The sequence below is a fragment of the Oncorhynchus kisutch genome, linkage group LG26 (genome assembly GCF_002021735.2).
Source record: "Oncorhynchus kisutch isolate 150728-3 linkage group LG26, Okis_V2, whole genome shotgun sequence".
NCBI lineage: Eukaryota > Metazoa > Chordata > Actinopteri > Salmoniformes > Salmonidae > Oncorhynchus > Oncorhynchus kisutch.
The window spans coordinates 20,445,388-20,460,278 of NC_034199.2; the positions used below are offsets into that span (position 1 = coordinate 20,445,388).

Genomic DNA, 14,891 nt, shown 5'->3' on the forward strand with positions numbered 1-14,891 from the left:
CCGTGACTGAATTTATCAGGAAGTGTATAGGAGATGTTGTACCCACTGTGACTATTAAAACCTGCACTAACCAGCAACCGTGGATAGATGGCAGCATTCGCACCAAACTGAAAGTGCGAACTACCGCATTTAACCATGGCAAGGTGAATGGGAATATGCCCGAATACAAACAGTGTAGTTATTCCCTCCGTAAGGCAATCAAACAGTCAAAACATCAGGATAGAGACAAAGTGGAGTCGCAATTCAATGGCTCAGACACGTGTGTGGCAGGGTCTGCAGACAATCACGGACTACAATGGGAAAACAAGACCCCAGCCAAAACACTGACATCTTGCTAAACAGCTTCAGTGCCACTAACGTTGCCCACTACCGAGGACTGTGGGCTCTCCCTCTATGTGGCCGTCGTGAGTAAGACATTTAGGTGTGTTAACCCTCACAAGGCTGCCGGCCCAGACGGCATCCATAGCCGTGTCCTCAGAGCATGCGCAGACCAGCTGGCTGGAATATTTACAGATATTTTCAATCTCTCCCTACCCCAGTCTGCTGTCCCCACATGCTTCAATATGTCTACCATTGTTCCTGTACCCAAGAAAGCAAAGGTTACTGAACTAAATTACTATTTCCCCGTAGCACTCACCTCTGTCATCATGAAGTGCCTTGATAGACTGATCAAGGATCATATCACTTCTACTTTACCTGACACCCTAGATCCACTTCAATTTGTTTACCGCCCCAATAGATCCACAGACGATGCAATCGCCATTGCAGTGCACACTGCCCTTTCCCTTCTGGACAAGAGGAATACCTATATAAGAATGCTATTCATTGACTACAGCTCAGAATTCAATACCATAGTACCCTCCAAGCTCATCATTAAGCTCGAGGCCCTGGGACTGAACCCCGCTTCCTGAGTATTTGGCTTCCTGATGGGCCATTCCCAGGTGGTGAAGGTAGGAAACAACACCTCCACTTCGCTGATACTCAACACCGGGGCCCCACAAGTGTAAGTACTCAGCCTTCTCCTGTACTCACTGTTCACCCATGACTGCGTGGCCACGCACGCCTCCAGCTCAATCATCAAGTTTGCAGACGACACAACAGTAGCAGGCCTGATTACAAACAATGATGAGACAGCCTAAAGGGAGGAGGTGAGGGCCATGGGAGTGTGGTGCCAGGAAAATAACCTCTCACTCAACATCAACAAAATAAAGGAGCGGATAGTGGACTTCAGGAAACAGCCGAGGGAGCACCACTCTATCCACAGTGACGGGACCGCAGTGGAGAAGGTGGAAAGCTTCAAATTCCTCGACATACACATCACTGACAAACTGAAATGGTCCACCCACACAGACAGTGTGCTGAAGAAGACTCAATAGTGCCTCTTCAACCTCAGGAGGCTGAAGAAATTTGGCTTGGCACCTAAAACCCTCATAAACATTTACAGATGCACAACTGTCGGGCTGTATCACCGCTTGGTACGGCAACTGTAACACCCCACAAATACAAGTAGTGATGAAGTCAATCTCACCTCCACTTTGAGCCAGGATTGATTGACATGCATATTATTAATGTTAGCTCTCTAAGTACATCCAAGGGCCAGCTGCGCTGCCAGGTTCTGAGCCAATTGCAATTTTTTAAGTCCCTTTTTGTGGCACCAGACCACACGACTGAACAGTAGTCCAGGTACGACGAAACTAGGGCCTGTAGGACCTGCCTTGTTGATAGTGTTGTTAAGAGGGTAGAGCAGAGCTTTATTCTGGACAGACTTTTCCTGATCTTAGTTACTGTTGTATCAATATGTTTTGACCAAGACAGTTTATAATCCAGGGTTACTCCAAGCAGTTTCATCACCTCAACTTGCTCAATTTCCACATTATTTATTACAAGATTTAGTTGAGGTTTAGGATTTAGTGAATGATGTGTCCCAAATACAATGCTTTTAGTTTTAGAAATATTTCAGACTAACTTATTCCTTGCCACCCACTCTGAAACTAACTGCTGCTCTTTTTTAAGTGTTGCAGTCATTTCAGTCGCTGTAGTAACTGACGTGTATAGTGTTGAGTCATCCGAATACATAGACACACTGGCTTTACTCACAGCCAGTGGCATGTCGTTAGTAAAGGCCAGGGCCCAGACAGCTGCCCTTATGTTGGAGAGGCTTCCTTTAAAGAACATCCTCTGTGTTCTGTTAGACAGGTAACTCTTTATCCACTATATACCAGGGGGTGTAAACCCATAACACATACGTTTTTCCAGCAGAAGACTATGATCGACAATGTCAAAAGCCACACTGAAGTCTAAAACACTTCCCACAATCTTTTTATCATAAATTTTGCTCAACCAATCATCAGTCATTTGTGTAAATGCTGTGCTTGTTGAATTTCGTCCCTATAAATGTGTTGAAAGACTATTTGTCTATTTTTTTACTGTAAAATAGCACCGTATCTGGTCAAACACCGATTTTTACAACATTTTTCCAAGGGTTGGTAACAGTCTGATTACTGGCTAAAATAGCCGACCAAAGGGGGCTTTACTATTCTTAGGTAGCGGAATTACCTTTGCTTCCCTCCAGGCCTGGGGGCACACAATTTCTAGTCGGCTTAAATTGAAAATATGGCAAATAGGAGTGGCAATATCGTCTGCTATTATCATCAGTAATTTTCCATCCAAGTTGTCAGATCCCGGGGGCTTCTCATTGCTGATAGACAACAATATTTTTTTCACCTCTTCCATACTCACTTTACGGAATTCAAAATGACAATGCTTGTATTTCAAAATTTGGTCAGATATGCTTGGATGTGTAGTGTCAGCGTTTGTTGCTGGCATGTCATGCCTAAGTTTGATAACCTTGCAAATGAAAAAAATCATTAAAGTAGTTGGCAATAGCAGTCGGTTTTGTGATGAATGAGCCATCTGATTCAATGAATGATGGAGCTGAGTTTTCATTTCATTTAAAAATTTCATTTAAGGTGCCGATGGATGCATCACCGTCATCATCATCATCATCATTACCACAATGACTACATTCTAAAAGGGGGCCTCAGACAGGCACATTCTTACATTCTATGAGTGAGTAGAATGTAATAATGGTGCCGGAGGGGGTGGCTGCCGCTTTACGGGCTCCGAACCAATTGTGCTATTTTGTTAGTTTTTTCACATGGTTTGTAACTCATTTTGTACATAATGTTGCTGCTACCGTCTCTTATGACCAAAACGAGCTTCTGGACATCAGAACAGCGATTACTCACCTCGAACTGGACAAAGATTTTTCTTTAATGAGTCTGACGCGAAGGATATACTGCTTTCCAAGAAAAGGCACAAATCCCCGTCATCCACGTGAAGAAAAGGCGTAGAAAAAGGGGGAGGAGGGAGGGGTGCCTTGTGAGAATTCGTAGGCGAGTGAGTAAACCTCCACCACCATCCGTACTATTGACCAACGTGCAATTATTGTAAAATAAACTGGACAATCTATGATTAAGACTATCCTACCAAGGGGACATTAAAAACTGTAATATCTTATGTTTCACCGAGACGTGGCTGAACGCCGACATGGACAATATAGACCCCACACATTGACTCAGTACCAGTACCTCTTTTATATAGGTTTGTTATTGTTATGTAATTTTCTTATGTTACTTAAAAAAATATATATTTTACTTTAGTTTTCTTAACTCTATTTCTTGAACTGCATTGTTGGTTAAGGGCTTGTAAGTAAGCATTTCACGGTAAGGTCTTACACCTTGGGGGTGGTGGAGGATCGGCTAAGGTTGCAAAACCTAAGAAGTGGTTATATGATTATAAAATGAATGAAAGTAAACAAATAAAGATAAAATATATCCATACGATATGATGCAGGAAACCGCAGAGAATGTGAGTCTCTATAAAAGATGAATCATTAGTCTGTGTGTAATACTGCGTAATACTACTACACAAAACTGCATAATATGGTGTCATACTGCAGGAAAGTACGTAATACTAATAAATACTTCACAAAACTGCCTACAGCACTGCATATAAATACAGAGAACTCTGTCATACTGTGTAACACTGCACTACCTAGGCAGCAATACATTGGCTTCAGACCAGCAGATCAGTCGTGGTACATATGAAACGACAGCTTCTCTCTCTAAATAGTAATGATGTGTGACACTGCGCTTCAAGTTTTATTGGTGTTAGTTTAAGGTGATTTGTGTTTATTTGTCCTTATCAATGATAATTTCTCCTGACTGCATAACTCTGTTTTAAAAGGACTGGCGAAACTCACATGGCACAAGACAGAGTTCTTTGTTCTCTGTTTAGAAGCTTTCAGAGTTTTAGTGCAGCAAATCCTCCAGCACTGTCGGGTTTTGTTGGGTTACCAGTGGTCCAAAGGTTGCTTAATGAACTTTCTTGGCATGTAAACAGTGTCCCGGTGTTCTCCTGTCTTTTTGCATGCTTTGTAATTACCCTGCATCTGAAATAAGGTAAATATACCCTGAAAAAAACAACCAGGATGTACCTCATCCACTCTTTGATGGGGAGGGCTCCCACGTCTCTTCTGCCTGGCCTGCGCTGATTACTCACAATGCACTTTGATGTAGAGCAGGCAATAATGTCATTTTTCGGCAGTGCCGGATAACCTGCTGTGCGAATTTGATTGAATTCCGGCAAAAATGGAATCCAAAAAAAAAGCTGTATTTCCGCAACAGTTGGGTGAAGGAGGTTTAGTGTCAATATCTAAGGCCATAAAATGTCATTATAGTAGAGACTTATCTATGCCCCTGCAGCTGAGATCCCTCCGTATTGCAATGATCTGGTTGTAGCAAACAGAGATTATCTCTGCAGTGTCTGGCTGTGTGTGCTTGTTGTGTGTGCTTGTTGTGTGTGCTTGTGTGTGTGTGTGTGTGTGTGTGTGTGTGTGTGTGTGTGTGTGTGTGTGTGTGTGTGTGTGTGTGTGTGTGTGTGTGTGTGTGTGTGTGTGTGTGTGTGTGTCATGTAGAATGGACAGGGAATAAATTGTACAGTTGTAAAGAGCAGAGTGTGAGGAAGTGGAGAGTATGGAGTGATGAAGTGAGACATTTTCTAATTGGTGGGAAAAAAAGACAGTCAGAGACCGACAGTTCATGAGTTATAAATAGATAGCAAAAAAAAGAAAATGTCCCTTTTTCAGGACCCTGTCTTTCAAAGATAATTTGTAGAAATCCAAATAACTTCACAGACCTTAATTGTAAAGGGTTTAAACACGGTTTCCCATGCTTGTTCAATGAATCATAAACAATTAATGAACATGCACCTGTGGAGGGAGAGAAAAGAGAAGGGGAGAGAAAAGAGAGGGGGAGAGAAAAGAGAGGGGGAGAGAAGAGAGAGGGGGAGAGAAGAGAGAGGGGGGAAAAAGAGAGGGGGAGAGAGAAGAGAGGGAGAGAGAAGAGAGAGGGGGAGAGAAGAGATAAGGGGAGAGGGAAGGAGAAAAAAGAGAGGGGGAGAGAGGAGAGGGAGAGAGAAGAGAGGGAGGGAGAAAAAAGAGGGCGAGAGAAAAGAGAGGGGGAGAGAAAAGAGAGGGGGAGAGAAAAGATAGGAGGAGAGAAAAGATAGGGGGAGAGAAAAGAGAAGAAGAGAGGGAAGGAGAAAAAAGAGAGGGGGAGAGATGAGAGGGAGAGAACAGAGGATAGTGCATGTGGCCCAGTCAAGCTTCCTGCCATCCAGGACCTCTACACCAGGCGGTGTCCGAGGAAGGCCCTAAAAATGGTCAAAGATTCCAGCCACCCTAGTCCGCACGGCAAGCGGCACCACCAAATCTAGCGCCAAATCTAGGTCCAAGAAGCTTCTAAACAGCTTCTATCCCCAAGCCATAAGACTCCTGAACATCTAATCAAATGGCTACCCAGGCTATTTGCATTACCCCCCTTACACCACTGCTACTCTCTGTTGTCATCTATGCATAGTTACTTTAATAACTCTACCTACACGTACATATTACCTGAACTAACCGTTGCCCCTGCACATTGACTCTGTACGGGTACCTCCCTGTGTATAGTCTCGCTATTGTTATTTTACTGCTGCTCTTTAAATACTTGTTACTTTTATTTATTATTCTTACTCATCTTTTTTTTTAAACTGCATTGTTGGTTAGGGGCTCGTAAGTAAGCACTGTTTCACTGTTGTATTCGGCGCATGTGACTAATAACATAATCTGATTTGAATTTGACTATAGATCATGTTCCGTGGCATGCTAAGAGTTTGAGCCGCTACTTTAACCAGTTCCCCCTGTGAGAACCCGTCAAACACAGACAGTTCCCCCTGTGAGAACCCGTCAAACACAGACAGACATGTTACAGTAGTGAGAGTCGACAAGTCGAAAAAGCAGCCAGACCCAAAGATATGTTCACTGTGTTTAGAGAACTTCCAATCAGTCACCGTGGAAGTGAGAATAATGAGAAAGATGGATATAACAGAGAATATTCCTTATATAATGGTATTCTGGCAGAATGAGATGCCTGTTTGAGTTAGATAACGTGTATGTGTGTGTGTGTGTAGTAGATATGCAAATCAATTTCATTTTGCAGCACAGATCATTTGCTGCTACACTGCCTTGAACAATTTTTCAATCTCACTTATGTACTTCTCTCTCCAATTTTGTGTTAAGGAATATCAGACATATTTTTTGAACATTAGCGCAGAAGGAAGTCGAGGCCACAGAAACATGAAAAAATGTATCTGAGGCAGCAGGTATACACACTGGCCTGTGGAGAGCAGAGCAAGAAGAAAGTACATGTGTATAATTATGTAAACAAATGCCTCCTAGAGAACTACATTAAACATGACGAATTCAATGTATTTGCCCTACAGGAATGCCTTTCTACTTTAATTAGAATTTACTCTTCCACATAGTACCTCTCCCACTCCAATACAGTGCATTGAAATTGCTATTTTCTATTGCTATGCTCCCAAACATAATTTTTCTCATTCAGACTTGTTCACTTCACTTGCCATTTGTCACCTCCTACCAATGATCTTTTATTCAATGGCTGACTGGATAATAGTGCTCACGTGTTCACGTGTTTTGTACCTCCAAGTTGTCAAGGCTGGAGGGAAGGGAGCAAGGGCAAAAATTAAGAGAGCAAGGGCTGGAATGAAGGAAGCAAAAGCAGGAAGCAAGGAATCAAGTGTAGGAAATAAGAGAGTAAGGGAAGGAGTAAAGGAAGCAAGGGTAGGAATTAAGGTGAGAAAGGGCAACAATGAATGGAGCAAGTGAAAGAATGAAGGGAGCAAGGGCAGGAATGAAGGGAGCAAGGGAAGGACTGAAAGGAGCAAGGGAAGGACTGAAAGGAGCAAGGGAAGGTATGAAGGGAGCAAGGGAAGGACTGAAAGGAGCAAGGGAAGGTATGAAGGGAGCAAGGGCAGGTTCCTCTGTTTGGAACCCAACCCAACCCTTTGCCAGCAGAGAAAGAGTCTGTAGTCTGATTGTTAGCTAATCAATATTCATAAAGCACTGCTGTCACATTCGTTGGACTAAATGTCGGACCAAGGTGCAGCGGATGTTGAGTTCCACATTATTTATTAGAAAGTGAAACAAAGCAAAGACAAAAACAAATAAACAATAAACTAACAACGAACCGTGACTACAGAGATGCTACGTGCACTAACTCAAAACAATATTCCATAAAACACAGGTGGGAAAAACAGCCACTTAAATATGATCCCCAATTAGAGACAACGATTACCAGCTGCCTCTAATTGGGAATCATAAACAATCACCAACATAGAAAAACAAACATAGAACCCCACATAGAAATAATAAACTAGACTAACCCCCCAGTCATGCCCTGACCTACTCTACCATAGAAAATAAGGACTCTCTATGGTCAGGACGTGACAACTGCACACAGGAGGCTCATAATCTACTGAAAGTGTTAAATTTAACACAGGTACAATGCCTATAAGGGTCCATACTTTTCAGTGTTAAATTAATACACTGCTTAGTGTAAATCCTTTAGTGCTGAGCGATTAGTGCTTATTGAGGTCTGTTTGGTTTCGGTTCGCTTCTTTTTTTAAATCACGATTTTTTCGATATTTTTTTTTATACATTTAAATAAAAAAATAAAAATGTAATAGAAATTCCAAAGGCCAAAATAATGAGAATTCAATTGCCAAAACATTCAAAATATTCCATAGACTCTGTCAGGTCCACATTGGTTACACATCAGCAGAAAAATGGGAAATTACTATGATATAATATAATATTTCAGTTGTATACTTACTTTGTTTGATGACGTATTATTTTTCATTCCTAATTCCTTTTTTAAGTCATCATCTCATCTTTGCTCAGGCAGTAGCAGTCTGCCAGCCAGACCTAACGTAATCTATGTGTTCCCTATACTGTACTGTCTTTAGTCAACCTATTTAGCTAGCCTGCCTAAGTAGCCTATGCTGCACAGCTGTCTGACAAAATAATTTTAGCAGTTCTTCAAAGTAGATAAGGTATACTTTCATGAACTGTCTCTGTCCCTTGTTGTTGTGTTGTGTAGCTTCCTCTCTCATGCGGTCTTTGCGGTATGTCTGTATCTAACCTAACATAGCTGATGTAAAACTGTATCTGTCCAGAGATCTGTATATAATAATATATGACATTGATTTTGTCTAACAAACCTGAGTCAATGGAAACCTGCCTTCTGACTGTCCATTAAATCTGATATAGCTGATATAAATCTGTTAAAAAACGTTTTACTTTTTTAAATGTACATTCCCTTCAATATATTACAGGGAAGGTCAGTAAAAAGAAGGGAGAAAAAAAAGTTATAACAGATATATGTGACCGACTGGCTCAAATCGGTCTTATGTAGCAAAATTTAAAATAGTGTTTTTTACATTGGATAAAAGTAGAGACTCAGAGCTACAAAATGGTATATCATACACTGCATTTTTGAGGAACAATGGGAAAGTAATTATGCTTTGAATGTTGATAAACTTGTTAACTCCCTTTTGAGAAAATGGCCTTTGAATATTTTGGTACCTACTGGAGAGCTCTCCTTTGTCTTGACCCATTCAGCATTGTTCACACCCTCTTAAGCCAGCCCCACCCATCTCTTTAAGGATTCACATGTGAGGTCATGTGTTAAACAGTGAGTGTAGTAAAGATTAAGACTAAAAGTGGTAAAAGTAGTAGCCTAGAATAAGGAAAAATTCCAGGTAAACTGAAAGTGTCCAGATAAAAATATTTTATAAATATTAGAATATTAAATATTAGATGTGTGTAAGGAGAGAGTCATTTGAATAGAGGCACTGCAGATAGTGCTGATGACTGGTCCGTCCGAACCACACATGAACAAGGGAATCTATATTCGGAGAGCCTGTTTCTGCCCTACCTTTGACTTTGGTGCAAGGCATGTGATGTCCATAACCTCTTCGTCGCAAAACTCCCTGATCTTCTCAAAAGAATATGTTTATACAGATATCAGTTCCATAAAATAATGGATATTGTACCAATACATTTTTGCCAGAACGTTTCCCTTTTGTTTTCTTTTTACAGTGCAGGTGTGTGTGTGCACGCACATGTGTTTTAGTTGCTGCCAGAAACCGACTAGGTCTCAGAATTAGAATTAGACATTCATCCATGTTTCTCAAATGTCAAGTCTCGAAGTTGTTCCAAACGTCAAAGTGTTTATGGTTAAGTTTATGTATTAATTCCACAGTTTTTACCACCAATTTGCATGTTCGAATACAATGAAAGAAAGTTGTTTTTGAGATTTTTGTTTTAAGCCTATCCCAAACCTTAACCATTCAGAGTTAATAACTAAATGTAAACACTTTGATATTTGAGGAACATCTAATTCTGGCATGAGACTGTGAGTTGGTTTCTAGCAGCAGCTTGCTTACACACACAACTTCCTATCACTGGACTTAAACATGCAACCTTCAGCACCAGAGACAAATGCCAATGCCTATCTGCCAACCCCAACACCCTAACAAAACCCAAACCTATTTGAAGGTAGCAGTGCTCACTGTTGCCCCTAATGGCCGGTTTCCAAGTCACCTCCCGACATCCTCAGACATGGATTGACATCAAATACTGACTTGTATCATACATGGGTGACCTGGTTGCCAGAAACAGCATGAGCCATCAGTCACAATGTCTGGGCCAATCAGATCTCAGAAATCACCCTTACACTGGCCTAGACACACAACATCCTCTCAACCATCCTTGACCACTAACACCCCCTCCTCCTCTTTGGAGTTACTCTACAATAACTCTAAAGTCTTAAGTGCTTGTCAGAGCTCTAACTATAGTCCACAAGGAACTTTTGTGTTGTTGTGATCGCTGGGAGAATAGGAATACTGAGGACAGTAACCTCTGCTCTGCTGAATGAGAATAATAAAAACATATATATTAAAATGTTTGTTAATATGTATATATAAATCCAATCAATTAGGCCTATTCTTCTTCTTCTTATCCTTAGTGTAAAGCCTTTGCCTTCTATGGTCGTATTACACATGGTATACAGTATACAGTGCGTTATGCTATGGCTTTCTGTTAACTACACAGTACTGCTCTGCGTTAGTGCGTTTCAAACCACTACACCCACGTCTCACCGTCAGAAACAACTTGTATCTTAGTGGGGTACCGTTACTATTACACACATTACGCATATTGACATCGATGCAGAGCCAAACTCTCCCGAAATAAAACTCGAAATGCTCCGTTGAGACATTGTGACAAGTTGGGGACAAATTTAGGAAACAACATTTTGGTTAGCTATTAATTTATGTGAAAATAACTTATTTGAAGGCATTTAGAATAATTTTCTTAAAACTTAATTCGAGGATGAGCAGCAGCTACCCAGTCATTTAGTTGCCGGAGATATTCAAATTCTTACAGCGCGGTCAGTGAAATAAACTATGAATAGGGTAGGCTACACCATCCATGAAAGTTGTTTTACGACTATGAAATTACACTTGAACGATTTAACGAAGACACAAGTTTAAAGTTCCATCCATTGGCTAAATCTACAATATACAGCAGCCCTACCTTATCACTCACAGAGCATGCAATGAGCCTTTATAGGCGAGAAGGCTAGAGAGGCATCCGACCGACTCACCGAAGCAGGAGTTGATGAAACCGTACCACAAGCAGCCGTGGCGGCCCAGGAGCCACTTCCCCTTGATACTGGAGGTAAAACTCAGCGTGGTCCCGAACATGCACACCAGCATGTCGCTCACGCTGATGTTGAGCAGGAGCATGTTGACCGGGGTACGCAGCTTCTTGAACTTGCAGAAGAGGAGCAGTACCACGAAGTTGTTGAGGAAGCCGAAGGTCATGATCAAGCCCAGAAACACGGAGAGCACGATGAAGCCAGTCCTGGAGAGGGTCTCTTTCGGAGTGTCGCTCCATTCCCTGTCCAGTAAGCTGAACGGGTCGTCGCTCACGTTGTAGCTATAGTTGAGGTCAGCCAGATCATAAATCATCCTGGTTGCTGTTCACGAAGGCTAGTTTCATATTACTCTGGCTGGGGGAAATTTGGCTAAATTGCGGCAAGCAGTGCGCACGGAGCTCACGCCATCATTACCTGGCCATGTCCCTCCCTATCTCGCCACCAGCGTCAGCGCTCCACAGGAATGTCCAGGCCTCCATTAAGGCCTACAGGTACAGCTGGTTGCTTAATCTACGCCGTTAATCACTGTGCAATATCACTCTTATTTTCCATTTGTTGAATATTCTTTTACGGTAACAAAAAAAAATATTTCCAGTACTAGTGTAGTTTTGAGCCGCTTTTAGCATCAGTTGCGTTAAAAGGAGTAAACCTGTTTTATATAACGTTGTTACAAGTGCAAGCTCACAAAATACGTGATGATATTCTGTCCCACACGTCTAGTGAAGGTTGGAGGATATGATATCTCAACTGCGTGGCAATGTCGCAAGGCAATCCCAGCGTGCGCAGCGAGGCTGGTCCAGGGTGTCCATCGCGGTTACGCGCAGTCTTTGGAGTTCATTCACAAGTCTCGAATGGTGCTTAACGTGTCTTGCACACTTTACCCACTTGCTAGGACATTTAAAAAATACATTATTATTGATTATTGCTCATCATATTATTGCTGACCCACATACACTAAGAGTGCAAACGTGTATCTATTATCTATTTTGCGTAGAGTATTATGTTTTGTTCAAGAGAGTATTTAATGGAATTGTTTTGCTTCAATGGTCAGGCGACTCTAAAATGTGCCTGCGTTTGTGATCTAAATCCAAGCTTCAGTTATTGTGTACGGTGCTCCTTTGCTACTGTTGAATTTAATGATAACTCACTGCGCGCGAGCCTGGGAGTCCGCTGTTCCTTGGGCTAGCACGGTGCAGCTTATTATAGCCAGATCTGTGTGTGTGTGTGTGTGTGAGTGAGTGAGTGAGTGAGAGAGAGAGAGAGAGAGTGAGGAGAGAGAGAGGCTTTATAGAGAGTGGTTAGTTCAAGAAACAAACCCAGTTTGCGCACTCTCATTTGCTATATTTGTAAGTCTGAGCGTGGCTTTTACATTTTGAATTCTGTGTTCGGGTACACTTCGGGACATGCAACTAATTTATTTATTTTAATAAAAACCTTCCATTCCATTATTCCTTAGTTTTTCATTGTGTTACATTCTACAGTAGGTTTTTCATAAAATTATTGAAATTCTGAAGGAAAGTGAAATGTTCCTCATTAACATAATGAAGGGGTACACGCAATGCCGTAGCCAAATAAAAATGTGATTGACATTAAAAAAAAATATATATTTTTAACCATTGTTTTTCTTCACATTTTCAAACAGGCCATTTATATTTTCCTACTTGGTATTGCATCTAGTGTCAAATACAGGTAGCCTAGTCAAATAAACAACTAATCATATTAAGAGAGTTTGAGAGTGGATTCTCCGCCCTCATTAGCATGGAAACTAAATACAGGCATCAGACTGTGTATGGAAAATGATTTAAGACTGAGACTCTCCAATACAACCCAACATTGCAGAGTTATGTGCATCCTTTCAAGCACGCCCTTCTCATTAACCTGTGGTGAGTTATTCATCATTTTAGACGAAAAAACATGGTTTTATATGTAAGATGTTTAAATAAAGAGCCAAATGATTTATTATTATTGTGCCCTGGTCCTATAAGAGCTCTTTGTCCCTTCCTACGAGCCGGGTTGTGACAAAAACTCACTCTTATGTTTAATACATATGTTTAATATTTATTTAAATGTTTACTTATGTTTAATAAGTATCGTATAGTGTGTGTGTTGCAGGCTTACAATGATGGCAGAAAACAACGTTTAAGAGTGCGCTGTCCCTGGTGCTAGAGGGGGTACGCAGCTGGAGGTTGAATGTTTGAAGGGGTACGGGACTATAAAAAGATTGGGAACCGCTGTTCTAGGGAAAGGGGGATATCTAGTCTGTTGTACAACTGAATGCATTCAACTGAAATGTGTCTTCCTCAATTAACCCAACCCCTCCGAATCAGAGAGGTGCGGGGGGCTGCCTTAATCAGCACCCGGGGAACTGCATTTCTCAGAATAACAGATTTCTACCTTGTCAGCTTGGGGATTCGATCCAGCAACCTTTCGGTTACTGGCCCAACACTCCTACCCGCCAGACTACCTTCCGCCCTCAAACTGGCTTCCCCTTTGACACTGGCTTGATATCCCCATATCCCCATGGTTCTATTCAAAGTCATGTTCTCAGAAGGTTAATAAAACCTCACAGGAAAACTTTCAGGGAACCATAGTAAAACGTTCTCAGAACCTCCCTGCAATCAAAAACATTTATGTTCCCAGAACAGGCAAACTTTTCACTTCCATTCTCAGAATGTTTAAAAAACGTTAAGTTTTACTGGTCAGGAAATGTATGGCTTCATTCCCAAAACCAATGGAAAAACAAAAACTAACGTTCCCACAACTTCCAAAGAACCAAATGTGTTAGCTTGGTATGTTAGCTGGGTATGTTCTGAGGACACATTTTGGCTTGGAAGCCTTCAGGCCATCTTGCTGGTTTCACAGTTCTCAGTGTGTGAGCTCTCAGATGTGAGAAGACAGGGAGCTGGTCTTGCCAGAGGCTTTGGTGCCAGTGTTGATGCTGCTATGCTGTGAATTCCATTCCCAGCTGTAAGCCTTAGAGAGAGAGAGGGGCGGCTTTGAGAACAAGGAGGAATGACGCTCACTACATCATTTTGCTCCAGTATGCATCGGAAAGGCAAGTAGAGGTCAAGAGGGATTTCAAACAAGAAATAAATGTGCACACTGCTCTTGCTCGTAACGTTTAAAAAAATAGCTTACATGGCAGCCAATCGGAAGGCCTTTGACAAAGGCACTAATGAAAGCTACGAGGCTGACACGTAAGCTTTAATTAAAGAAGTGATACAAGCAAGAGGGAGAGAGAGGAGACATTGTACCGCATCGTTGGACCAATATCAAATCAACTCTTTGCCCCCACTTGGCACATCTTGACTCACACTCCAGGATATGAAAGACCTGGATAGGTAACGGCTCAATCTAGCCCTGTGGCAGGCTGAGTGGAGTCTCCACTATGTTTCTTACCTCTGTCTACCCTGTTCTGCCAGGTCTTACCTGCAAGGTAAGTATAGGAAAAACTTAGAGGTATAGGGGTTCAGGCTTAGTTTGACTACAATTCAATCAAATCTGTAATGTTTATGCGGAATTGCAATGTGTTCAACGCTCAGTCATGGTGTTCGGCCAAGGTCTAGAACCATTCCATAAGACCATGAAGCTACTACTCGTGCCAGCCGATGGTGGCTCCTTGGGAGGAGATGACGTTGCGGGACTGGTCCGAGTCTGCTGGGTCAGTCATGGCCAGTTTGTACTATCATGTTTTAGGGAAGACCCAGATGCAGACAGTGTCAAAGTAACAAAAGTTTATTACTAGAACAGGTGCAACAGGTCAAG

At 41.8% G+C, this 14,891-nt stretch overlaps 1 protein-coding gene across 1 annotated transcript in view; it reads right to left on the minus strand.

The window, feature by feature from the left end:
- LOC109871274 (parapinopsin-like) overlaps nucleotides 1-12,010 on the minus strand; it is a 34,307-nt gene extending 22,297 nt beyond the window's left edge. Inside the window, exon 1 of the mRNA XM_020462095.2 lies at nucleotides 11,073-12,010. Coding sequence (XP_020317684.1) covers nucleotides 11,073-11,439 — 367 coding nt within the window. The 5' untranslated portion in view covers nucleotides 11,440-12,010. The remainder of the gene's footprint in view (nucleotides 1-11,072) is intronic.
- Between the last annotated feature and the right edge of the window lie 2,881 nt (nucleotides 12,011-14,891).